This window comes from Myxocyprinus asiaticus, chromosome 42, assembly GCF_019703515.2.
Source record: "Myxocyprinus asiaticus isolate MX2 ecotype Aquarium Trade chromosome 42, UBuf_Myxa_2, whole genome shotgun sequence".
NCBI classification, from domain to species: Eukaryota; Metazoa; Chordata; class Actinopteri; order Cypriniformes; family Catostomidae; genus Myxocyprinus; species Myxocyprinus asiaticus.
Genome location: NC_059385.1, coordinates 16,200,474 through 16,227,500, shown reverse-complemented (window position 1 = coordinate 16,227,500; position 27,027 = coordinate 16,200,474). Strand labels below are relative to the sequence as shown.

Sequence of the window (27,027 nt, the reverse complement as noted above, 5' to 3'; positions counted from 1 at the left end):
GAGGTCTCTTCCATTATTTGTTGGTTGCAGGTGGTATTAAGAAGAGAGAGTGATCATTCTAGTGAGGATGTGATTGGACAAAAATCTGTAGTGCAACATGAGTCATCAATATTTTGTTTGTTTTTCTGGAAAAGACTGTAAATTTGAAATGTGTTTTTTTTTTTTTTTTTTTGAGAACACTAGCATAAAAATGGCTTCAAATTGAATAGACATGGACCAAAAGCCACAAAACTCCAATTTCTTGGGGTCTTTGCTTATGCACCAAATTTCAAAGGCATTTCCCTTTGATTCATATTTCACAGTTTTCCCTTCTGACCTGTACTGGAGCTGATGCTGAAGGACTGGTATTTGTCACCGCTGAAAATGCTGTAAGTGATGCCGTCACGGCTGCCGTCGGGGTGCTGAGCCTGAGCCTGCGCAACTGCAGTGCCTGTGGGGGGAATACACAAAAAAGTCAATACTCCACTGCTACACTCACTCAAGATGATGGATTGGCATTCAGCGCAAACTAAAGGGCTGCACATAAATTACTGGCTATAAGCGAATGTTGAAATAAAATGCAGACGTTTTCAACATACAGTTGCTTGCAAAAATATCCAGGGCCTTAATTGTTCAGTTCAGTTCTTTGAAATACAAATATCACAAAAGACTCACTTTCACTGTACAATTTATTATCCAGTAGAATGTGAGAATAGGTTAACAGTCTGAATACTTTCAGATGGAAGTTAATGGAAATTTAAACGTAGCAACTTTTATTGCATAGCTTTCTGGAATACTTGATTCTGATTGGTCAATCGCTGCATTCTGCTGTCAAATATTTTTGCATAATGACCAGTAAACTGTATAATTGACCTTTTCCCCAGGCAACCTTCGTATTTCCTACAGTACATAGCATGCATATTTCATGTCCATTTATTCATTTATTTGCTAAGTGGCTATGTAATAAGTACAGTAGAATAATGTATTGTCAGCCAGTCATTATCGCAAAAAGAATAAAAATAATAATAATTCAAATTGATGTAAGACACCTAAACTTTGTGTCAGGATCCTGATCAACATGTTGGAGTTTATTTTGTGATAATGACCAGATGTCTATACGTTATTCATTACTAATTCATCTGCATATATAAAGTAATATGATAATGTTACATGGATTAAAAGGACTACAATGTTATTATAAAAACCTTTAGCACTGATAGCACACCAGATCTTTATAGAAAATATGTAATTCTCTACCTACCTTTAGCCGCATTCTCCTGGATGCTTACATCTCTGGCGGTGCGAGAGAATCGAATGCCCTTATAGGCTTGCTCCTTCACATAGATAATCACCACCCCTAGAGAAGATTGGGGAGGGCTTCCCTGGTCCATCGCCTCCACTATGAGTGTGCGCTGGGTTTGCGTCAGTGTCTGTAGCTTCTCTGTTGTCTGGATCTCTCCTGTAAGCGAATTAATTGCAAAACCCCGGACTGGCATCGCAAACCGGTAGAACACCGACCCGTTGGCTCCAAAGTCCTTATCTTCTGCTCTCATGGTGGCCACCACCTGATGTGTGGACACACTTCCACTAGACACATTAATGATAAGTGGGTCCTGGATGAAGAATGGTGCATTGTCATTGACGTCCAGGATGGTAACAGTTACCTGGGCCGAGGCATTACGGGGTGCGGCAGGTGACAGGTCAACTGCATATATTTGAAAGGTGCAAGATGCCCTTTTCTCTCTGTCTAGAGGTGCTATGGTGGTGATTCGGCCTGTGTCTGGGTCTACTGTGAATGCACCTTTGGCCTCTTGACTTAGGAAGTACAGGATCTGTCCATTCTCACCCTCATCCACATCAGTGGCTGTCACATCCAGCACCACCTTACCTACAGCAGTATCTTCTGAGACCTCAATGGTGTAGCTACTGCTGCTGAACTTGGGGCTGTTGTCATTTACATCAAGGATACTGATCTCCACAGTGGCAGTGCTGCTCAGGGAGGGACTACCATGATCTTGGACCACCACCTCCAGGGAATAACTTTTCTTCCTTTCTCGGTCCAGAGGTCTGGAGGTTAAGAGAGCTCCAGAGGAACTGTCAAGTTGAAAGTCACCATCTGGATCTCCAGCTATTGAAGAGCAACACAGAGACACAAAATGTTTTATATTACCCTGCTGAATTTGTTTATTTTTTTTTTTTAAACCAGGCTAAGATGAATTGCTGATCTTAGCTGGTCTCCAAGTCTGGTAAGGCTGGACTGGTTTCCTTTTTTTGGAAGGGTTTGGGGCATTTGTCAGCTGTTCTGGCTGGGAAACCAATTGGCCAACCAGCTAAATTGCTTCCACGCAGATGGAAAAATTATCTGTGCAGATGGTGGACTCATGTGTGTGGGAAAACCTAGAGATTTTCTAGAATAAAGAGTTAAATGCATGCTTAGTGTTTCAACTGGAGTCCATATAAATGTTCATTTTTCTCAGTATGGAGCAGAAGCTCTGAGTTAAATCTTTAGTGTAATGTAAACAACATGGAAATACGCATTAATGAGTCGTGAAACAACACATACACATACCGCATTCACCGTGAGGCACAAACGCTATTGGTGAATGCAGAAATGCAGCTGCACACCCGAATGGTTAGATGTCCTTCATGGGCAATGCCCGTCCCGTGAGTGATTAACAAACAGTCGCTAATGTCTTACGTGAAAGCAAACAGGTACAACAAATCAGGTACTGTATGTATCAAAATATCAGAGCTCTGCATAAGACTTTGCATTGTAAACACTAATAGATCTATTCTATCAGTCTATTCTGTTGTTAATATTAATCAAAAAACTATATTGAAAAGAATGTAGTGGCAAATGGCAAAATGCCATTGTTTTTATATAATATGTTTATATTAACATTAATATTTAACTTTTTAAATAATGGAGTGTGTTCAATAGCATAATAGTATATTATACATTTTACTGTAGTATTTAATTTCAAATGACAAGAATTGTTAAATATCACTGGTATTGGTACAAACAAAAATTTAGGGATTTTAATACATTTATATATTCATGGTACATCCTTCTTTTTAGTAAGAAATAATTGAGGCAGAATATGCCTTCATCACAACTAATTTATAATGTAATATGATTTAAAATGAATATATAATTCAAAATGTATCTGATCTGTAAATCTACTGTTAAAGCTTTTCTTCTTCTTCTTCTTCTTCTTCTTCTTCTTCTTCTTCTTCTTGTTGCTCTGTACATACATTAAAAAAAAATAGTTTTTACCAGTGATCTTGTATTCCAGTCGGCCACTCTCTCCAATGTCCTGGTCAGTGGCTCTGAGGGCAAACAGTTCCACGGGGTCTAGGTTCTCGGGAACCTCCAGACTGTATTGCTGCCTTCCAAAAGAGGGTGCATTATCATTCTCATCCAACACAGTGATGTGCACTTTGGTCTTGGCAAAGTTAGGGGGTATGCCACCATCCTTTGCATACACTGACAAACACAAAACATAAAGATAATTACTAAGTTCCTATGTTTATTATGAGTAATGATAATAGGTTTTAATATTCAATAATATTGTATATTATATATTTTAAGTACCTGTTACTATGTAGTGGTCCAGAAGTTCCCTATCTAGGACCTGGGTGACAGATATTACACCTGTTTCTTGATTAATTGTGAATCCATCCTCAGTCACACCACCATAAGTCACCAAGCCGTTAGTGCCTGCAACACAGTCATTAAAAACAGAAATATACTGTATAATCAATAATCCTTCAAAATCATGAATGGTGACTGAATCGATAATTATTACTGGAATAAAACACTTGTTGCCTACTATTGTTTTTTTTTTAAATAGTAAGTGAAACCGGGAAAGGAAGCCACAACTGTCAGTTCAGAACTTTCTTAGATTTCCAAGTTTACAACTTGCAATTATGAGTTCTACGAAGACACTGACCAGTTTTACAAGTCGGAATCTCGTAATTATGGATATTTCGGCATGGCACGAACACACCATTATTCCACAATAAATGTTCCAAACAGTAGTATTCTATATTGTTGTCACATGATCTCATTAAGTTGCATGTGATTGGCATCTAATTATCAACTTGGAAATTAAAATGACTATATTAATCTAGAAATGTCGTAACTTTTGGCAGTCCGATCAAATGAGTTATCATCAATCGTGGTTTACTACTTCTGGGTAATTCATCACACTGGAAATGGAATGTCAAGGTGGGTGTTTTGGGTGTTCAGATGTAATAGGTAATGTAGATAATATATGCATACCAAAATGTTGCATATTCTGTTAAGTATACATACTATAAATACCAGAAACAGTAAGAGAAGTTAGTATGCTATTCTGAACATATCCTGTGACTACCAAAGCCTTTTTTATTTCTCAATTAAGAAATCCATTGTGATTCAGAATGGTATAGGAACTTGTTACTTGTGAATCGTGTAAAATGCCATAAAATATTCAGGTTCAAACCTTTTTTATCTTGCTTTTAACACATCATAGGTTTCATTAGTAGTTCAATTAGCTGATTCAGCAGCCGAGTCGTGGTCTACAAAATGAACATAGGCGTAGACCAAAGACATACGGATGCAAGACTGCGTGCAAAGTCAGTGAGCTTAGGCATGAGCACCTGCTTACTCAATTAATAGTTCCTGGAGAATGTCTTTACAATCTCTCTTTCATACTGTCTCAATCTGCCCAGGGGGTTGACAATGAGTCCCACATATCCTCAACAGGAAACTTAAAAAAAAACATTGCCATCACCATAACATAACTGCTTTAACCAGATGGCAAAGTTTTTAGACAGAGGTCATGAATATTTGAATGGTCGGAATACTCTATTAGTAAAGGTACATTTAACACATGGTTTATTGTGTAATCAAATATCACTCACCGTGATCCCGGTCTGAGGCAGAGACCTTTAGTATGGTTGTTCCTACTGGCTGGTTCTCTCTGATTTGTGCTTCAAATTCAGTCCTTTCAAAGCTTGGTGTTTCATCATTTATGTCAATCACCTGGATAGACAGCACCTGAGTGGTGGAGTGTTGGGGTATACCGTGGTCCTCAGCAACAATGGTGAGGTTGTAGCTCTCCTGCTCCTCACGATCCAGAGGTTTCAGGATGGAGAGAGAGCCTGGAGATTAGGAGAAGAGTAAAACATCCTTAGATCTCCTGTATGAGGGCTGTACTCAGCTGCTCTGTTGTTTAGTAGAGGTACAGTAGCAAATACAACCATGGTACAGCGATGATATCATATAGTAACATCATGGTACTTTCATTTACAGTATAGAATGGAACTGAATGATTACCTTATTCATATACTATGGTATTTACATGGCATCACAAGACACTTAAAAAAATTCAATGATATTACCATGGTACCATGTCCAAATAACATTCAAAAAAGTCACTGTTTGGTATGTTTTAGCCAGTGTATGGTATTAGCATTAGCCTTCAAGGGCTAATTTATCTTTATTACTCCCCTTTTCACATGTACCTGAGATTCTAAAATTGAAGAATTGTTTATGCAAAATAAAAGTCAAACACAATTTTCAAAGCTCATAATTCATTTTAACTTTATTCATTCTGTTTTTCTACTCCGATTGGCTCCTCCAACTGGAATTTGAGAATGATGCTTTTTGCTGACTTGCTGCTATGAAGAGCAGGGTTGAGAGTTGATGTTGTGGATCCATTTTTCAACCTTTCCAGCTCTACCTCTGCACAATGCTGTCATCAGCTAAAACTCAAGCAAGGGTCAGTCAGGATAAACACACCCCAGCGGTTCATATGGCAGCCTGAATGCTTGCTGACTGCGAAACATTATTGTATGTTTGTGCGAAGTCTGTGTGCGGCCTCTTTTCATATAAACAGTCCACCTAACAAAAGATAGCTTGAAACACATCATTAAAATGTATAAGCTAGTTTCTGCTTCTGCTCTGGTTTTATGCTTAACATCCATCTTAAGTCCTCCGCTTTGCACAGTCAAAATAGAATTAAGTTCTACTCCCAGCGTCTGGCTAATACCAGTTTTGATATCACTTTTGGAGCTTGACAACCCCTTGTCCCTATCCATTTTCTTTGTATAGAAGATATGAAGAAAGCAGCTTGGACATTCAACTAAATTCCTCTTATGGTGTTCCATGGAAGAAAGAAAGTAATTCAGGTTCAGAACAACATGAAGGAGTATAAATTATGGGAGAATGTAAATTTTTGGGTGAACTATCCCTTTAAATACTAACCCACATCACAAACCATTTGACAATAATGGAAGGAAAATAGTCTACAGCTGCTCAGTATATTAGGTGTCTTAGTCTTTTTAATCTAACTTTGCATGAGCTGTAAATGGTCATATTCTTGGATGATGGAGAAATTTCACGCTAATGCCTATTTCCAACTCCATATCAAAGAGGTGCGGTTGACAGGGCCAAATTAAAACCATGCTCCCATGAATAAACCCTTCAAGAAAATGATCTGTTCTTCCTAAATTACTTGGGCTTTGAGGGAATGGCCCATAAAGCAGTGTGGTGTGAGAAGGAGCCATTTATCAGATAGAATTAAGGGCATAAATTACCCCAAAATAAAAATTCTGTCTTCATTTACTAACCAGAATTGACAGAATTTTCATTTTTGGGTGAACTATTCTTTCAAGTAATGACTCTTACCACTGTTGGGGCTGAGGCTGAACCGTCCTGCTGGGTTGCCTGACTGGATCCTGTAGGACACTCGTCCATTTTCCCCCTGGTCTGCATCCCGGGCCATGACGTAGAGCAGGACAAAACCAATGGGCTGGTCCTCCATCACACTAACAGCCGTAGGGGAACTGAAGATCGGAGCGTTGTCATTCTCATCAGTCACAAACACTTGTGCTGTTACAGATCCCCAGAGCCTTTGATTGGGATCCATGGCTGAATCTGTAGCATGGACCACCAGGAAGAGGCTGGAGATCTTCTCATGGTCCAGCTCTTGGCCCAGTTTTAGGACTCCTGTGACTTGATCAAGAGTGAAGAGATCTGGGCTATCAGGCCACTGCTGTTGGATAGAATAACGTATCTCGCTGTTGGGGCCACTACCGTCCTTATCAGTGGCCTGGAATGTGTAGATCGAAGAACCTGCTTGAATGTTCTCAGGAATGACAATAGTGACCGGATCTTCTGGAAACTGTGGTGCATGATCGTTACTGTCCTGCACATTGATTTCCAACTGCACCATATGACTGCTTGGAAAGGCCTTTGAAAAGTTGTCCACCACAATCTGTAGAGTATACCGTGATCCCTTTTCATAGTCCAGCTCTCTAGCCAAATATACATCTCCTGTGAGATGGTCAACCATAAATGTGCCATCATGATCTGTGCCTCCCACTACCAGGTAGGTCACCTGACCGTTTGCTATGAATTCACGATGATCGTGTGACCTGACTGAACCAATAACAGAGCCTGGTTTAGCTCCCTCTATTGAGTTGAGGGTCATGGATAGGGTGTTGGGTTTTGGAGGGGTCCTTGAGGAGCCAGTGACCTACAGGTTGCGAATAAGAAGGAAGAGTATTTTCATTTAAGAAAAAAAAGTTAAATGGTGATACAACACATTCTGTAATTCTAAAGTTACATTTTAAGCTGAACATCCATATTTTACAATAATCCTCCTGAACGATGAAGCTCCCCAAACAATTTTAGTTAGTTTAATTAGTTTGAGGACATAAATGTGATTACGAAGCTTGTGAAACCTAACACACTTGCCTCAGTAGATCAAAACAGTGACAGGACAAAATAGAATCTAATTTCAGCCAGTTTCTGTACAAGCTTGATTACACCATATCTAATGTTACAGACTGAAAACAAACTATACATACAGTACGGATTTGAAATATAAAAAAAAACAGATTCAAATTGGCGAAGAGGAAGATTTTCAGTGAATTAACACTTAAATTTTAGTCTGTTCCTCACACAATAATATCGTATGGCTTCAGAAGACTTGAAATATAGAGCAAGAGTGATATGGACAACTTTTATGGTGATTTTATGTGCTTTTAAGTGATTTTTGAAAAAAAAAAAATTATAAGTAAATAGGCCAAATTTAAATATTTTTTATGTACTGTATTTATGTAACAGAAAGTATACAGAAAAGAACAATGTAGATCTAGTGACAAAAAGTTCATTCAGATTATTATTAAGAGTGTACATTTTCATTGTTCGGCAAAACTGAAAACAAAAACAATGAAAACTGAAACAAAGTATTTTCTATTAAAAATGTTTTCTTGTTTTTCATCAGAAAGAGAGGCATGAAGCTGAAATAAAATGCAGTTAATGTTCTAAAAGCAGTTTTTTTCCCTCGATAAACTTTAAACATTATTATTTATTTTTTTGCCCATAATTTTTTCAATGAGACTATGGGCTGGTGGTGGGGAGAATGTTTTTTTTTTTTTCTAGTTTCAAGGGGTGGCATGACCAAAAAATTTAAATACAGTCTTTTCAGCATGGTTATGGTTATTTACAGTATCATTATTAGAAAAAGATATGTCACTATTTACTAGATTAAAGTGCAAGGCAAAATGCTTCCCTGTTTTTTAAGAGGTCAACTAAATGCATTACAGAAATATTAAGATGCAATGAACCTGTCTGTCACATATAAGGCCTATTTTCCATGTCCTTGAAGTAGAGCCAGAAAACCCTTCGGTAATGATGACAATTGAAGCCTTTCATACTAATATCCCTATGAAAAACAAAAGAGCACACGCATACCGGACGGTAGGAATGAAAGCAACAGATGGATTGAAGTTGATCCATTTTTTGGCTCCCTCTTTTGTGCAAGGTACACTGGACTTTAAGGGGAGGCTGGTATTACTGATGGCATGCAAAATATTATCTAGATATTGTTAAGGTGCATGACTCTCTGGTGCGAGAGTATCAGTTGGTGCTACTGTATTAGGGGACTGAAGATTTCAGCTTTTTGTTTGATCATGGGGAACCACAGCTGGGCCTCATCAGAGCCATCTGGGAGTACTTGATTCAAAGGTACATTCTCTCTCTCTGCCATTTCTCACTCTCCCTCATCTGTGCCTTACAAACAGGGAGCACAAAAATTACAGTCAACTGCATGCTCTACAATTAGCATCCAATTCCCTTTTTGAAATCACATCTGTAAAAGCATAGAAGATATTTCACTACAAAAAAGATTGTACCGCTTGCCAAGAATAATTCTGCAAAGCACAACTCTTCGGAATCTAGATATCTGGATACTTTTACAGTGGATTGAAAAGGGATGAAAATTAATGTATTGTCAAAAATATTATGTGACCAGAAATTCCGGACCAGTGATGATTTTGTACATTTTCTGTGATGCTTTATTTTTATCCACTAGTAAACTTGTAGAGCTTGGGATTTTAAAGTGACATCATTATCTCAAAAACTTCTAGGGAAAGAGTTCTTCTAGTCTTACTAAGCGCTGTGATCTTGCGATCTGGTCATCCGACTTAATATCCCATTCAATTTTTCAACTGAAATAAACTAACCTTTATTTTCTCCTCTTTTTTTCCTTTCTAATCCTTTTTGCATCCATTCACATGGGAATGCTTCTAAATAGACCAGAAATCGTATTTTTTACTTTTCAAATTGATGGTAGTCATTTTGAATGATCATTTAATGTATTTAATATTCAGTAAAAGATGGAAAATCTTTGGACCTCTTTGTGTGACATTTCTAATTCACGCCATTCCATGCTGTGTATTGGGATTAATACATGGTTTTGGTAACAGCATGTTCCTCTGGAACAGGAAGCAGTCCTGGGAGTTTGGAGGTGTTTGTGTTTGCAAAGACAGGAGCTGGCCTCTGGGTCAGAACTAATTTCCCTGCTTGAATACTGATACCGCAGCTCAGGGGACAGTGAGCACGATGATAGTTTGGCATAGTGAAAGGCGGCTTGTTCATATTGGAAGTCACTGTGCACAGTTGTAAACTGTGGTGGTCATGCAGTAAGATTTTATCACTGTGGCCAGGGCCATTTCTAGCTATAATCGGTATAAGCAGGTGCCCCAAGCCACCAGGGGGCCCCACAAAGCAAGGTTTTTTATTTTTATTTTTAATTTACTAAAAGCTGGGAGTAAGACTCAGGCATCTGTTCTGGCTCAATTAGACTTCTATAGGGGGCCCCCTTGTGGCCCGAGATGGAAGGGAGGAATGGGATGGGGGGGGGGGGGGGGGTTCCAAGTAGGACTTTGCTTAGGGCCCCCCTATGCTTAGAAATGGCCCTGACTGTGGCTATACTGCAGATCACATTAAATTCAAGACAAAAATATTTTTCATGGATGAACCTTAATTAGTGGTGCTTTATGAAGGTAAATTAGTAAATTAAGTTACAAGCATGATACAAAGATTTGCATGTGAAGAGTAAGATTTTTGAAAGCATACTAAAATTGCAAACATAAAAATTGCAAACACAAAAAGTTGCAAGCGTAAGAAAAAATATTAGCAATGTTTTAATGCTTTGCATAAGTGTTATTCATGTGTTGTGAATCTGTAATTTCATATTAACACAAAGTAAATTTGATCTGTATTCTTCTGACTTCCGTTTTTTTTTTTTGTGCTTACACTTTTTGCACTTTTCTTTCGCCTAAACATGGACAAAAAACATTGCAATCCTGCAATCAGCGAAATGCAAGCAATGAGAGGGTGTCATGAACAGCTACAGTAGAATCAGTCTGTATATGTAAGAATAAACTGAACAAATCTTACTCTGCGCATGGAAATCTTTTAGGCACTAATTTACCTTCATAGTACTTGCTAAGACAAGCATCACTGAGCAAATGCAGTTTATCATTGGCTATTTACAAATTCACCTTGACTCTTATTTTTTTATGTAAAGATTATAATAAAATAAATAAATTGCTATCATTCTATTTTGCCACTTTTTGTTATAGAGACTCTAAAGAGGAGACTGAATATTATAGGAGAGAGAGAGAGAGAGAGAGAGAGATAGAGAGAGGGAATGGGATCAGGACATGACGCAAGCCGGCTTTGAACATGCATCTCCCGTATGAGCACCACAGCTCAACATACAGTACCTGGAGTATGTGCACTTACCAGAAGACACTAACCCAGTGTAAGTGAAGTTTTGAAATGTGTCTGTATAAACTGACCTGTAGAAGCAAGGCAGTGGAAGAGCTCTGAGATGGTGATCCGCGATCCGAGGCGGTCACGGTGAAGCTGTACTCTGCCTTTTCAGCTCGTCTCAGGGGGGAGGAGGAGCGCAGCTCTCCAGTGTTTGGGTTCAAGGAGAAATGTTCCACTCTGGAGCCTTTAAAAGCAAGGACAAATGGAAGCATAAATAGAGACAAATATGGAAGTATAATTATCCATACAATACATCACATTGGACACAAAGAGAAGTGTAAGGACATCTTACTTTTACAGCAGAAGGAAACATTTTGCATTAATGTCCTCTGTGAATAACATGAGCCAACACTTAAAGGGATAGTTCACCTGAAAATGAAAATTCTGTCATCATTAACTCACCCTCATGTAGTTTCAAACCCAAATGACTTTGTTTCTTCCGTGAAATACAAAAAAGATATGGCAGAATGGTAGCATCAGTCACCTTTCACTTCCATTGAATGTAAAAAAAGAACAAAAATGCAATAAAAGTAAATGGAGACTAAGAAAAACATTGTCCCTAACATCTCCTTTTGTGTTTATTTTTGGGTGAACTATCCCTTTAATAGTCTATTCTGGTACTTGCTTACCTGATAATGAGTAAAAAATAGTGCCATTCTCTCCCTCATCTGGGTCTTTGGCATTCAACGTTCCTAATAAAGAACCTGCAGGAAGACCCTCCTGAACCTGCAAAACATCAACCAAGCTTCAAACAACACAGTCTGGCTGCTTATACCTAATCCAAACAGACCAGCAAGAGTGGGAACATATCCAAGGTCACAATTTGCTTTGAAAGATATTAGGTACAGACTTAATGACATTTTTATGATGTGTAAACTGTGCTTTAATAAACATATGGTCCATGCTGCAAGGACTTATGTTATGACAAACTAATTTAAGGCTATGAGAACAGTCTGTGCCAGTCTGTCTCTTGCCTGAATGAGAATCTCCCTGCCAGGCTGTGTGTGGCTGAATGCCGGAGCGTTGTCGTTCTCATCGAGAACTGTGATGTGGGCTGTTCCAGTGGCACTGCGGGGAGGGGTACCTCCATCCTGGACAACCACGATCAGCTGATAACTGGACTGGTGCTCACGGTCCAAAGTTGCTCTGGTACTGATTTCACCTACACAAACAAAGAGATATGTGTTATAGAGGTAGGTGTTCTCCTGTCATGATCTGAGGGACAGAGGGTGACCCCTCACTAAATACTGAATGTGTCAGTTTAATTTACTGTTACTCGTTTTCTGTAGTTACTTTCTTTGCATTTTGTGCACTTACCTGTATGGTTATTATTATTATTAATAATATTTTATGATTTGACTTTTTTATGTATGTAATACATTTTTTTTTTTTTTTTCTGTTAATGAATGCTTTGGCAACATTGCACATTGTATACGGTCATGCCAATAAAGCTAATTTATATTTAATTTAATTTAATTTAATTTAATTTATATATATATAGAGAGAGAGAGAGAGAGAAAGACAAGATGCAATTATGAAACATAGTAGAGTAAAAACTTCCTGGATGGTAGCTGATGGAAATATCCTTGTGGATTTTTGATACATATTCTGTTTAGTTGATTAAAATGAGTTAATATCACAACTTATTATCATTGTGTGCAATAAATTTAAATTTGTAAAATGGAATTTTGCTTAAAGGCGCACTCAGAAATTGTTTCCTCATTTTAAAAAGTTTACTCCTTAAGAAATTAATAGTAATTTTGAAACATGAATAAAATCATGAATATTCACATGAGAATATTTTTATTGTACATGGAGAGGGTCCTCATGGGGAACACCATTATAGAATCATATGACCAGCCAAATATTACTTGCTTTATCACAGTAACCACCCTGTTATTGAACACTTTCACTTGTATATTAAATTAATTAAGTCTGATTGTGAATAGTACATTTCTACAATGACATTGGTATCTGAAAACGTTTGAATGATGAGGCATCAATACCTCTAGGGGTCAGTAAAAGTCCAAGATAACAAATTAAAAAATTACACTTTTAATGCACTTTTAATCCATTAGAACTGTATGAATAATTGTTTGGCGCATATATATTTTTAAATCTAACATCCCTCATCCATGCAAGAAACTGTTGTGATACAGTTCAGAGTGTGAGCTACTGTTATGTGTGTGTGTATATATATATATATATATATATATATATATATATATATATATATATACAGTGTATATATTTAAAGGTGTTATTTAATTGCTTTATAAAGTGTTGCAATTCTGTTACAATGGGTCTCTGAGGGATAAATAATTGAAATACGGTAATTATTATTTTTTTTTTTTCTTGTTGTATAACAGAAAAATATCCAATCCAAATATCCAATGTTTGGTAAAAAGATTTAAAAATAGTTTGATGAAGTAATATAAAGTAGAAATCAGGGATGTGCCCAAAGCCGAATACCTTATTCGGAAAGGCACGAATAATGACTTCAAAACGAATAAAGGATTCATCCGAATAATATAAAAAATATTTGTATGACTGATTATCCAAAAAGCCCGAGGATGAAGTAACATTTTAAATAAACATATCCAAAATTACAATGAATTTATGAATCTGTGAAGCCAATATTTCTAATGTGTAAACCTTATGAATGAAAATGCGCATGGTGTGATTTCAGATCAGATGGGTGTGGTCTCAACTCCAAGGTCTCTGTTAATTGTGCGCATCTGGAGCTTGTCAAGTGTAACGTTAACTAAGATACGACATCATATACACTTTCCACTTCTTGAAATGTCTATGTTAATGTATCACACGATTCACACGTGATTCTCATGTATTTATTTATAGCCTAAACCTGAGCGCAATGTTAAATTCCTGACCTGAAGTGATGATTTCACATTGGCGCTCGTTTTTCCATCTCTTAAAGTTGACCACATTTATATCAACATCAGTGATTAAGGTAATTAACTGGTTAAGACTTTATTCCGAAAAAAGATAAAATGCTCCATAAAGGTTTAAATGCTCCATAAAGTATTCATCTATTAGGAATATTCCTGCTTATATAAAACAAAGAAACTGAAACTTGCTCTGTCTTTTTTTCTTCTTCTTTAAACTGTGCTAAATTTGATATGACAAAGTTAAGTGCTCTTGAACTCTAGTAAGGTGCTATATAAATGTATTATTATTATTATTATTATTATTATTATTATTATTATTGTTATTTAAATGGTGTTCTATCGTAAAAATTTCAGATAGACTTCCAGAACTTTCACCTGTTTGTAGGCTATATTGATTTTATTTTAATTTATTTTAATGTTTGAATTTGTATTTTGTATTCATTGCAAAATGTGTGCTTGACATTTCATATTTTGCTTGACACCTCTTGCCTCCAGAATAATGTTGTTACAGGTGCATCTCAATAAATTAGAATGTCGTGGAAAAGTTCATTTATTTCAGTAATTCAAATCAAATTGTGAAACTCAGACACTCTGTGAACAGCCAGCTTCTTTGGCAATGAATGTTTGTGGCTTACCCTCCTTGTGAAGGGTGTCAATGATTGTCTTCTGGACAACTGTCAGATCAGCAGTCTTCCCTATGACTGTGTAGCCTAGTGAACCAAACTGAGAGACCATTTTGAAGGCTCAGGAAATCTTTGCAGGTGTTTTGAGTTGATTAGCTGATTGGCATGTCACCATATTCTAATTTTTTGAGATAGTGAATTGGTGGGTTTTTGTTAAATGTGAGCCAAAATCATCACAATTAAAAGAACCAAAGACTTAAACTACTTCAGTCTGTGTGCATTGAATTTATTTAATACACGAGTTTCACAATTTGAGTTGAATTACTGAAATAAATGAACTTTTCCACGACATTCTAATTTATTGAGATGCACCTGTATACTTGCACAGACAAATGAAAATTCTGTTTTATGCAGATATTAATATCAGAAATACCAGGAGAAACCACAACATATTCCACAGTTAATGTAGCCTACAAATTCAGCTTCATCTGTTAAGAAAAAAAAGAATAAGATTTTTTTAAATAATAATTGTATAATAATAATAATTATTATTGTTATTATTATTATTATTATTAGGCTATTATTATGAAAAAGCATATACAAGGCATATTTTATTAATAGAAACTATAAATGTAAGAGTAATACTTAAAAATGGGCATTTCATTTAGTTTTGACACACTTCCGGTTTAAGCCCCGCCCACACCCGGTTCTATCAAAATACAGAGACAGATACAGATAATTTTGTCATATGAACAGATACAGATACAAATACAGATAATGGCTCCGCTGCACACCCCTAGTAGCAATTTTATTAATATTGTGTTAAAGCAAAGTGACTAATCAAAGAAGCCTACACATTGTCATTGCAACTAGTAGTAATCAATTCTAGTTTGTACACCCAGACCTGAATAAGTCAGTTCTGAAAGATTTTGTTGTTGTTTGTTTTCAAAAAGATTAATTTAATTGCGTGGAAATTTTTTCTTCAACTTAATTAAGGTAATCGAACATTATTATTTTTGAGTGAAGGTGTGGGTTTTATTCCAGCTCACCAGTCTGGGAATTGATCTGGAAGTAACGGTCCGTGTGGAGTAGCTTGTATGTAAGCCGACTGTTAAGGCCAGCATCACGGTCCATAGCAGACACTCTCCCAAAGCCTGTTCCAGCAGGCAGGTTCTCTCTTACCGCTAAAAACACCCTCTCCTGAGAGAATCGAGGTGAGTTATCGTTCTCGTCCGTCAACGTAACTCTCACCGTCGCACTACCTGTCTTCCTCATCTGGCCACTTCCTGAGGTGGCGAGTACAGTTAGTAAATAGATTTCCTTGGCTTCTCTGTCCAAAGCACTCTTAACAAACAGCCAGCCGCTCTCTGGGGCGATTCCAAAACCTGCTGCATCCCCATCAGGCCGGAGATGGTATGCCAGAGGAGAAGATGTCATGGAATCTTTGGATATAGCTCCATTGCCCAATGGATCTCGGTTGAGAGCCCGAACCTGTAGGAAACGGGTGTTGAGTGGTGTGTTCTCCTTTAGCTCCACACGATAGGTCATTGTGTCAAACACAGGACCCTGGTCATTCTCCGCCTGTATGTGGACCACTAGGGTAAATGTGGCACTAAGCTGGGGAGCACCGCTGTCTTTTGCAATCACTTGGAGATCATAGCGTGGTACGGTGTCGTACGACAGACTCCCAATTAGTCGGATCTCCCCACTGCTTCGTTCCACCCCAAATGTACGTTGCCCTCCAGATGACATCAGGTCAAAGCTAAGCTGTCCATTAGGACCTGAGTCGCGGTCCTCGGCCAGGACGCGGTACACGACAGTGCCCATCTTAGTGGCTTCTGGGAGCAGCAGTGACTCTGAGGTTGACGGGGAAAAAACGGGGGCGTTATCATTCACATCTGCGATGGTGATCTGAACGCGAGTCTCTCCAAAAGCTGGAGGGGAACCACTTTGCGCTTGAATCTCCAAGTCGAAAGAGGGTCGAGACTCGTGGTCCAGAGGAAGACTTGTTCTAAGCGCTCCAGTCTCAGAATCTACCATGAAATAACCATCTGGATCCCCTGCAGAGATAGTGTAGGTGATGTCCAGAGAAACTCCTATTGGGCGAGAGATGGTAAGACGAGTAAGTAGACATTTAGCAGATGCTTTTACCCAAAGCGACTTACAGTACATTTACTACAGGGATAGTTCACCCAAAAATAAAAACTCATTCATTATTTACTCACGCAATGTCATTCCAAACATGTGTACTGTTGTTTTTCTGTACAACAACTTGCATTTTGATCTTTTGGGTAGGCAATAGGTTCTCTTGTTTTGCCGTCTGACGATTGAAGAGCGTTTTGCCATCTGACCGGGGTGGGGTGGGTCACTTCTAAGAAAATTTTCTTCAATTCTTTCTTCAGAATTAAATTTTTTTGGGTGAACTTTCCTTTTACCTGCCATAAGCTTCCAGCCGGACTGCGATGCTCCTCACTGAATGATATCTATATCAACTTCGTCAAAGGAGGGACAACACTCTCTTAAACTACTTAGAAAATGAATTAACCACTAACAAAAGCCTTCATCGGCCAAAATCAAAGGACAATGCATCTATGTGTATTTCCTCAGTAAATTCGGGATGACTTCAAGGACTTAAACACTAAAACTTATAGTTCAAACTAAATCATTTTGTTTAACCATTGACCCACAACACTTCCTTAGTTTACTCGTTTTAACCACTAATAGTTCTAAACATAAATAACTAATATTGGCATTATATTCATTCATTTTCTGTTATAGCATAATTTCATGTAAAGCTGCTTTGAAACAACGCCTGTTGTGAAAAGCGCTATACAAATAAATTTGACTTGACTTTTAAGTCTTGCAAAAGGGCACAATGATGATATCTCATCGGTCATCCCTTGTGGCATTCAAACCGAAAACCTTTTAGTTTAGCAGCCTAAATCTTCAACCACTACACCCAGTGGTGTAGCAGGGTCTCAAGAGTTGGGCAATTTATGAAGGACAACCCCACCCCCCTCCCCACCAAAAAAAAAAAAAAAAAAAAAAGAAAAAACATGCATCCGGTCTCTAAAATGTATACATTAACATTTTTATACAGTCTATATATAAAATGTGTAAAAATATATTTTTCCATTAAAAAAAATTTAATAAATTAATACAGTGCAAATTATGGTTACTCCAGGGATGCATGTGCATTAGCATTAGATGCTGGAAATGTCCGCCCCTTTCTGAAACAGAAAATATGTCTGGTTAGCAAATATCCAATCACGTCTGAAATAAACGTTCTGATTGGTGGGTCAGCTTAGTCGGACTGTATGTCTTGCCTGTGCCATCAGTTGCGCTCCCGCCTCCCGCAGCTCCGTGCAAGTTCAGAGAGAATCTCTGTACTTTTTTTAAATAATAATAATTAAAAACAAAACAAACCACACAACTCACCCAACAGTGCTGTGGCATCGTGTTATTAGATTGAAAAAGTTTCAGGTCAAAAGCCTACTCCTTGCACTGGCAGCCATACGTATCATCACTTATTTTAGGTGGGCATACGCAAAATCCTACGAAAGATAGGTGGGCATACGGCGTATGCTTGCGTATACCCCAGACTACACTACTGACCACACCACACTACCCCAGGAAAAGGCAAAGAGAGTAATACAAGGGGGAAAAAAATCCTATAGAATTTCCCATTTTTCTGCATACAACACAAAGAAATGCCTTTGCTATGAGAAAATATACATCAATAAATAATAATTTCTAACAACATGAGGTAAAGTGGAATCTGTGATGGATGTGACTGTTTAATGAGGTTCAAGCAGCAGCTGCTGTTTTATTTGCACAACTGGCTGAGCGAGAGTGCAAATATTCCCTATCAGGCTTTTCAACACCCCTAACTGTCTCACAGACACCAAGTCATGGTTCTGAGGGCCCACAGCACTGAGGTTAGGAGAACTGTAAGAAAGTATGCTACAGTACATGGCTTCTTACATTGTACTGTATATAAGTGTATTTTTATACAACATGATGGAAATTCCATCACTTCCCAGAAGGACATGGAAAAAGTATGTGTTTGTGAAATGTTGGCTAAAACGAACCATTCCTGCTGCTGGCCTGCACTACGCCAACCTCAGTACCCCGGAGCACGTCTTCAGACACGGTGAAGAAGTAGTGCGCTTGTTCGAACAAGGGGGGTGCCACTGAGCCGGCCACAATGCTGATGTTCACTCTGGCATTGACAGGTGCTGTGAGACCACCTCCATCCCGTGCTGTGATCACCATGGCAATGACAGAGTTGGCCTTTCCATGCAGGGAGCGTGACAGAGAGATCACACCTAACAGGAAAAAATGCAGAGTGGAAAAGGAATAAAACAAGATACGATTAGGCATGAAATCTGCAGAAATTAAATATGAAGATAGAGATGAGCAAATACACTTAGCCTTTTTTCAATTTGACAAGTGTTTACAATGTTGCACTAGCCTGTGTAATTATCTACACTGTGTGTACTGCATACACACACAAAATATTGTAATAATTATTTATAATTTTAATTATTATTATTATTTTAATTATTAATTAAAATGAGCGCATATAACATAATTTTTTTTTTTCATTTTGCTTAGTTTAATTTTGGTTTCATTAAAACTTCAACTAAGTTGGTACAAAATTTTTAAAAATTATGTTGCTTAAATTAATAATAATAATAATATTATTATTAATTTAACATTTACATTTATTCATTTAGCTGACACTTTTATCCAAAGCAACTTAATGAGGAAATGCAACATAATAAAAAAAAAAAATCTTTAATTTTGTTTCATTACAATTTCAATTAAGTTGATAGAAAATGTTTTAAAATTATATTGCACCTTAATTGATAATAATAATATTAACAATTATTATTATTATTATTATTATTATTATTAATTTAACATTCACATTTACATTTAATAATCTAATATACATTAAAATATGTTTTATGATTATTTCTTTATTTCTTGTATACCAGAAAAAATATATAAATAGCCAATGTTTGGCAAAAAGCTGTGTGTAAATGTAAAATGTATAAAAATGTGCAATGGTATAATGTAATATAATGTAAAATGTTTAAATAATGTTTCAAAGTAAGGTGACTTCCTCAAAGAAGCCTAGGCAATACACATTGTCAGTAAGGTTACATTTGAGCAGGTGACCCAAGTTCAAATCTTGTTAAGTCATTAAAATTTTTACTGCATCTAAAAGCATAACAAATTTTTTACATTTTGTACAATAAGACCAAATAGAACAAATCCGCTCAAAAAGATTATTGTTTATAAAACATACTTAATTTAGGCCACACCCACACTAATCCAGAAATTTTTCAGAAAAAGCTGTTCCAGTGTGGATGAGAGGGGTCAACATAGCAAAATCAATGCATTTTCAAACAAAATAAATAATTATAAAATAATAAAAATAACTAATAATAATTATAATTAAATATTTTTAACAAAACACCTGTGTCCTTGTTGAGGGTGAAGAAATTGGATCCACCACCAGGGACAGTGTGATAGGTCACTTTGCCATTTACATCAGCATCTGGGTCGTGGGCTGTTACCCTGACAACGGAGGTCCCGGGCGTGCTCTGTGTACTCAAGCTGACGGCATAGTTCAGGGGATAGAATGTAGGTCTGTTGTCATTGATGTCCACCAATGACACCTTTACATAGGCAGATGAGGTAAGGCCTCCCTGTAGGGTAAAATCAACCATTGATTCCATTAATTAATTCCATTCTGGATGATTGTGGTTATCTTTCACATATTGTCTAATCATTCTGATGATTTTTGCAAGTCATAGTAAAGATGAATTCTTCACAGTGGGACATAAATGCCCTTCAAGGTTGTAAGAGGCCAGTGAGCAGTTTTATGTACTGTAGGCTCTTCAATTGTCAAAGGCAGCATTTTATGGATGCATTAATAACTGAAATGGGTAACAAAGCAAACCGCTGCTAGCAGCTAATAAAGGGACATAGTGGGAGTGTGTGTGTGTGTGTGTGTGTGTGTGTGTGTACAACAATGAGCCCTTGGGACACTCGGTTTAATTGCCTTTTCATTTAAAGAGCCCATGACTGTTATTGCTGGCAGCTGAGAGAAAAAGGGTTGAGCAGGGCATGTAAGGGCCGGACTGGGTGTCTAGGTGCTATATGACAGCACTAATCACCATTTGTATCAAACTTTAAGCTCCTGGATGAAATTACTATTTGTGTAGTAAGTGTGGAACTGCAAAAATAATGATACAATTAAAAAATAAATAGAAAAATAGTTCACTTCACCTTTAAAAATAATTATTTTGTATTAAATGACAAGGCTTGGTTGCTTAGTAAGCCTTGGCATAAATAGGCAACATGTCATATGTTATAACAATGTTACAACAAGTGTTATAACATTGATATAACAAAAAATATTTCTTGGAACAGGGTATATTTTATTCAAAATGTACAATAGTGCACTGTGGGTCTTAAAGACACGTTTTCTCACCCCATCAGCTGCAGTGACAGTGAAATCGAAACTGTCTGATCCTTCATCTCTATCCAGAGCCACACTGGTGCAGATCTGTCCAGTCTCCTTATTGATAGTGAACTGGCTGGGTGGGGCACTATTAGGTCCAGATCCAATAGAGTATGTAATGGCCCCAAACGACCCACCATCTGCATCATCTGCTTTTACCTGCGCAACAGAAATATGGTCCACTTATTAAGCATATTGAAAAAGAGAAAGAGCAGCTGGGATGAAAAGCATTTCACCTCTACATTTCACACTCTCATGTCAAAAGAAAGGGGGCCACTCTTGCTGAGAGATGAAGACTCTAAGGAGGGAACTTAAAACTACTGAGCATTAGCTGCTGGTGGTGATGGGCGTCATGACTGATACGGGGGAAATCTGGTCCACAAAGTGCTTTGACCAATTTACGGCAACATTAATGTGAAGACGGAAGAGCAGATACATCAAATACATACAAGCACATGAACCATATGCATATGCATGCATACTACACTGGATACACTGTATTGGTGAGGGACAAACATAAGAGAATTCAAGGTGACTGTTGTAGCAGTTGCTGAAGGCTTGTAAAGGTCTGTATGAGAAAAGAGAAAAATGCCTTGGATTTATTTCCACAAGTCATAAAAGCCTTTGTTTATCTGGGCACCCTGCCCTCTCTGTGCACTGGCATCTGTACAGCACCTCAATGATATGTTGGTGATATGACAGGGAAGCGAATCAGAAAACATATAAGAGACAGCATGGATCGAAACAAAGATAATTTTTTCTGTTCCAAATAAGAAGTTTGGCAGATCAGGTCCAGTTCAGAGTTGAGTCTTTAGGGAACTGCATCATGACTTAAAAACAAGGAGCAACATTTGAGAAAGCCAACTGGTGTACTGTCCAATAGCTTGAAAGAAAAACTTGAGAAAATCATGTATTTTTGGTTCAGGTCAGGTCGAGTTCAAACTAAATAGTTTAAACTGGACAGAAGAAATCTCTTTAAATCCATGTTTTCGTCTAGGTCCAAGTTTTCCAACCAAAATCAGGTCCAGCTGTTTATATTATCCTTAAAGAGAAGTACAGTATAATGTATAGCCGGTCATTATCGAAAAATAAACCCAGACAAGTTGATCAGCACCCTTCTATTATCCTGAAGGCAACTAGTCTCATGGAATGAATGTTACTATGACTACATTTTTGCAAACTGAGTTTTACATGTTGCGTTCTACATTTCACTGCAGTTTCCTGATGAAATTAACACTACAACAACACTACAACAACTCACTCCCTGCTGGAAAATCCAGCTTAAGCTGGTAGATGTGATTTGGAACCTGGTAGCTGGTCCAAGCTGGTCCTTAGCTAGTCCAAGCTGGTCTTAAGCTTGTCCAAGTTGGTCATGAGCTGGTCCAAGCTGGTCCTTAGCTTGTCGACCAGCTACCAACTACCAAAAACCAGCCTGACCACCTTGAGCTGGTATGACAAGCTGGTAGCGGGTCTAAGCTGGTCTCCCAGCTTGGATCAGCTAATGACCAGCTTGGACCAGCTAATAACCTGCTTGGACCGGCTAGAAACCAGCCACCATGTTCCAAAACACAGCTACCAGCTTAAGCTGAATTTTCCAGCAGGGCTTTCACACAAACCACGAGTACAACTGCTGATTATGACTTTATAAACACCTATTTTTCCACACTATTACTCACACAGTGCTATTTTTATACATGCTTGTATTACAGACTCACCTAAATTTACACACTTCCAGTATGATTAGCTTCTGCAGTAGCTTACCTCATATAGTGTTAGACTTTGGACTTGAAAGACCACAGATTGAGACCAGCCAAACCCACAAGCTGAGACAAGAGTGTCATAGAATCGACACGAGATTACATGGTTGCTTCAGAAAATGCGTTTTAATTTTGCTTTTTTTTTTTTTTTTGGACACGTTTGTTAAGGTGTAGGCCTTGGTTAAGGGTAAGGATGTCTGTTTTATGTCTACCTCTCATTTGACTTTAGATCACTTTTGGTTAGGTTTAGGTTACATTTTTAGGTTAGGGAGGTATGTTTTACTCATTAAAACCTCCATCTTATATTCACCTTTAAAACCTCCTCTGATTATGACACCGTTTCACTCACTTTTTGGCGCCCCCCGCTGGACATTTCACTGGGAAACTGCACCCAAATGAATGTCAAAATTTAATTTTGCAAAAATGTTGTCACGATCACGTAATGTTTATGAGCCCAGGCAGCTGAAGGGATTTATTTTGCGATAACGATTGACGTGTATATTCTCCCACTTAAATGACTACTTACCAAATTAATAAATAATACATGGACATGAAAACAATTATGTGAGATGAAAGAGACCACAGAGTGATACGAGAGACATAAAATTAGCACAGCTATCCAGACAATCAGTTGCCTAGGACAATAGTGAATTATACTGTACAGTTTAGTGATCAATATACAAATATATTTACCTGCAAAATGCTACAATTGACCAATAAGTTAAGCGACTTTAGTCGCACATTTATACATGCGCAGATACAATCCATGCATACACACCACCATATAACAAAATCTTCCTATTGTCATGGCAGTATAACCACAGAGACACAGAGACTGCACAGATGATTCTCATTACAGTGCTGACATGGTAAAGAGTAGAGTAGAGAAGCCGAACAGAACTCCAGAATCTCAGGCCCTCACTCAACAGGGCTCCTGCTACCGGAAAGGTTAAGGTCACAACCCCTCATCTCTGCTTTATGTGGTGACCCCTCTCCCACCATGACACACTCTGTAAACTAAATTTTTCTGGTGGACCACAAACCTCTCATTCATAAATTCCATAAATACCTGCAGACAATAGCAGCTGTAACACAACAAAGGGCTCCCTGCAAAACATTAAGGGGAAGTGACCTTTGACTCTGCTGGGCCTGTTTATAGGCAAATATTTAATATGCTTGGCTCTGGAAAATGTTCCATAATGTTGCTTGCTGATATTTACAAGGATTGTAAAAACTGGACTTCGTTGTAAGATCTAGTGGCTTTGAAATTTGGCCAAAATGGTATGGTGAAGCAACTCTTCTCTCCTGATCCTGGATTTTTTTTTTTTTTTCATCCATTCCGATAATTCTACTTAGTAAAAGATTTAATTAAATTAAACATTCTTGTCTTTGTGCAGAGTACAAGTACATATATATATATATATATATATATATATATATATATATATATATATATATATATATATATATATATGGCCGTATATGGCCATATATGGCCGTATAGTGTTATTATTGTGAATAGTCAGTACAGCAGTATGTACAGTCAGTGCAAAATGGCAAAAAATGATTTTAAAGCAGGACGTAATCTGCAAGCTGATTGTCCCGGCTGTCAGCAATTATACTGCTGTTCTGAAACTGTTTTCGCCAACATCATTGTGTCTAAAATTGGCACAGAAAAGCAAAATCACTATACGAACAAGCTTTAAATCAGATTTGGACAAAGTCTTTCTTTGTGAGCAATTAAAAATCAGAATCAAAATATAAACACCTGCTCTGAGAATGTTGTCCACATTTCTCCATGCATTCCCATCTGCATTTTATGTACCATTACAGAACTCCCTAGCAGTTTACTGTGGTGTACTGGTATGACAAGAATGGCTTATGAATGCAGTGATAGGCCAACAGGTGAATTTCTGTTATGGCTGACTGGTCTTCAGGAAGAAAAGCCCAATGGCAACAAAGCCAGATCCCAATCTAAGCCCAAATGAGACCAATAGTTCTGACTTCCTTCTCTGCCCTGGTCACCTCTTTTCCAGCTGTCTTTACCATGATTGTATTCCCTTTATTTCCTGTTGGGATTATGAGTTGTGAAATGGTACGTTTTTGACAAATAAAGGCCTCATGTTTGCTTGTGTTCTTGGGAAATTTGTGTAAAGTGGGAGGGATTAAGCACCTGCGATAATGATTCGGCCTGGGACGCTGTGATAGCCAGGCCTTGGTCCCATGGTGCTGATAGAAAAGACAAGTGTGGCTCACCTGGTGCGAATGACCTCCGCAGCACCCCTTGTTATCCCAGAGCCTCTAGAAAGTTCCACCATAACTTTTGCAGCACAGACTAAAGCTGATCATTTATACTGTATTAAATAACGGCAAAAGAAAACCCATGGGATTCAAACATAAGCATAGTCTGTGTTTAAGCTGTGGATGATTTGATCAGGTGTAAGGGTAATGGTGTATGTAGCTTCAAGGGAGGAACAGAATGTGTGTCTGTGTGTATGTGTAAAGTTTGGAGGGCAGTCACAAATCTTGAACTGATCAGAGATTAGCGTCAAGCATCCCTCACCATTTAAGAAGGTGCAGGTGAGAAAAGCATTAGGGGGCCAGTGAGTAGTTGGACCCTTTGGATGTTGAGGGCTGGAGGCCATTGGCCACAGGGAAGAAGAGTTGATACTGACAGGGGGAAAAAAAGTGGCACATCCATTCTCCACACTCTCCACACTTTAGAGACCATGGTGCACAAAATCAGCATGCTGCTTTACTGAGGAAAACAAGCATATGTTTGCTCTCCAATGCTGTAGATGAATATTTTCGAAAGTTCTGCTACCCTAGGATACAGTATGCCGACTCTCTGACATGAGACATTTCCCACCAGACATTTTTGCATTGGTTTCAGTGTATTTGCCTTCCCATGTGACTTGACAGCTTGAGAGACCCATGTTTGTATCCACATTGAAACCAGGAAGTAATCACGTTAGCTTAATCAGTGACGAGCGTGATTCTGAGGTTGGACTTTTCCCCCAATGTTTCATTTTTACTCCACTAATGGTTAGGTTTAGATTTGTGTGTGTTTGGGGGGGGGATTAGAGTCAATAAAATATGCATTCCTCTTCACTGTAATACTGTCATGGCATCGGTGAGTTTGTCGGTTTGTTTTGTTATATTTTCTCACTCATGTCTCGCAGGCACGGCCGGCATGCATGATCAGTGTTTCCATGGGAAGATCATGCCACTAATTAGCGTGCCGAGCAACACCTGGTTACCCTCTAATTCACTCCCTTCTTAAGCCCTTCATATTCTCAGTATCTTTGCCAGATTGTTGTTTGGTGTGAAGTAACTAACCTCACTCTCTCTGCCTAGTTAGTCCTGTCTCATGTATCTGTTGGTTGCCCGTGTGTCAGGTGTGTGGTTGCCTTCCAGTTTGCTGCATGCCAGCTGGGTTTCCACGGAGGATACCTCGTCTTTGCCCACGTGTCGTGAGCTAGATCGCCCTACCCTGCTGGCCATTGTTCTGCACCTCACTAAGCTTCAACGGAGGATTCCACGAATCTATTCCTGACTTCCACAACGCACACACTCATTCTGCGAACACACACTTCATGGATTGCCCCTTGCGTGGGCACAGCGTGTGCACTTCTCAGAGATCTCTTCCCGCTGCTGCAGCCGGTGCTGGGATCCTCGACATCCACAACTCAGTGACTACTTATATTTATTGTAAATAAATTCTTTGAACTGTTCCTCTGCTCTTGGGTCTGTTTGTCTCATTATCACTCTAACAAAAACATCCTGTACAGCTGAAAGGATCTCGCTTCACATCTAGCTTTTGGCGACCTCTCCTGGATATAAATAGAGCGCATATGTGCCCATACGCCTTACAACACTTACCACTTTGGCCACTGGGGGCAGTATTTTAAATTTTGGTAAGCATATACCAATTTTTGCAAAGAAAAGTCGACCTACACTTTAAAAATTCCCTGTGAGATCAGGCTCAAGCATATACCTACATTTTTGCAAAATTATTTTTTACATGGGTCATTCTATATATTGCGGCAGTTTCCTGGCAAAATGAACACTAAAGACTCTACAACAAAAATTACTTTTATTCCCT

The 27,027-nt window shown here is 38.2% G+C and overlaps 1 protein-coding gene across 1 annotated transcript in view; it reads right to left on the bottom strand.

Annotated features, from left to right (window-relative positions):
* Positions 1-27,027, bottom strand: part of LOC127432862 (protocadherin-16-like) — a 119,287-nt gene that overhangs the window by 10,327 nt on the left and 81,933 nt on the right. The window contains exons 3-15 of the mRNA XM_051684340.1: positions 21,136-21,324; positions 20,116-20,347; positions 18,719-18,955; positions 15,677-16,723; positions 12,070-12,257; positions 11,725-11,821; positions 11,122-11,279; positions 6,656-7,505; positions 4,888-5,127; positions 3,575-3,700; positions 3,257-3,466; positions 1,241-2,107; positions 317-430 (exon numbers count right to left, since the gene is read on the bottom strand). Of these exons, the coding sequence (XP_051540300.1) occupies positions 317-430; positions 1,241-2,107; positions 3,257-3,466; positions 3,575-3,700; positions 4,888-5,127; positions 6,656-7,505; positions 11,122-11,279; positions 11,725-11,821; positions 12,070-12,257; positions 15,677-16,723; positions 18,719-18,955; positions 20,116-20,347; positions 21,136-21,324 (4,555 nt within the window). The remainder of the gene's footprint in view (positions 1-316; positions 431-1,240; positions 2,108-3,256; positions 3,467-3,574; positions 3,701-4,887; positions 5,128-6,655; positions 7,506-11,121; positions 11,280-11,724; positions 11,822-12,069; positions 12,258-15,676; positions 16,724-18,718; positions 18,956-20,115; positions 20,348-21,135; positions 21,325-27,027) is intronic.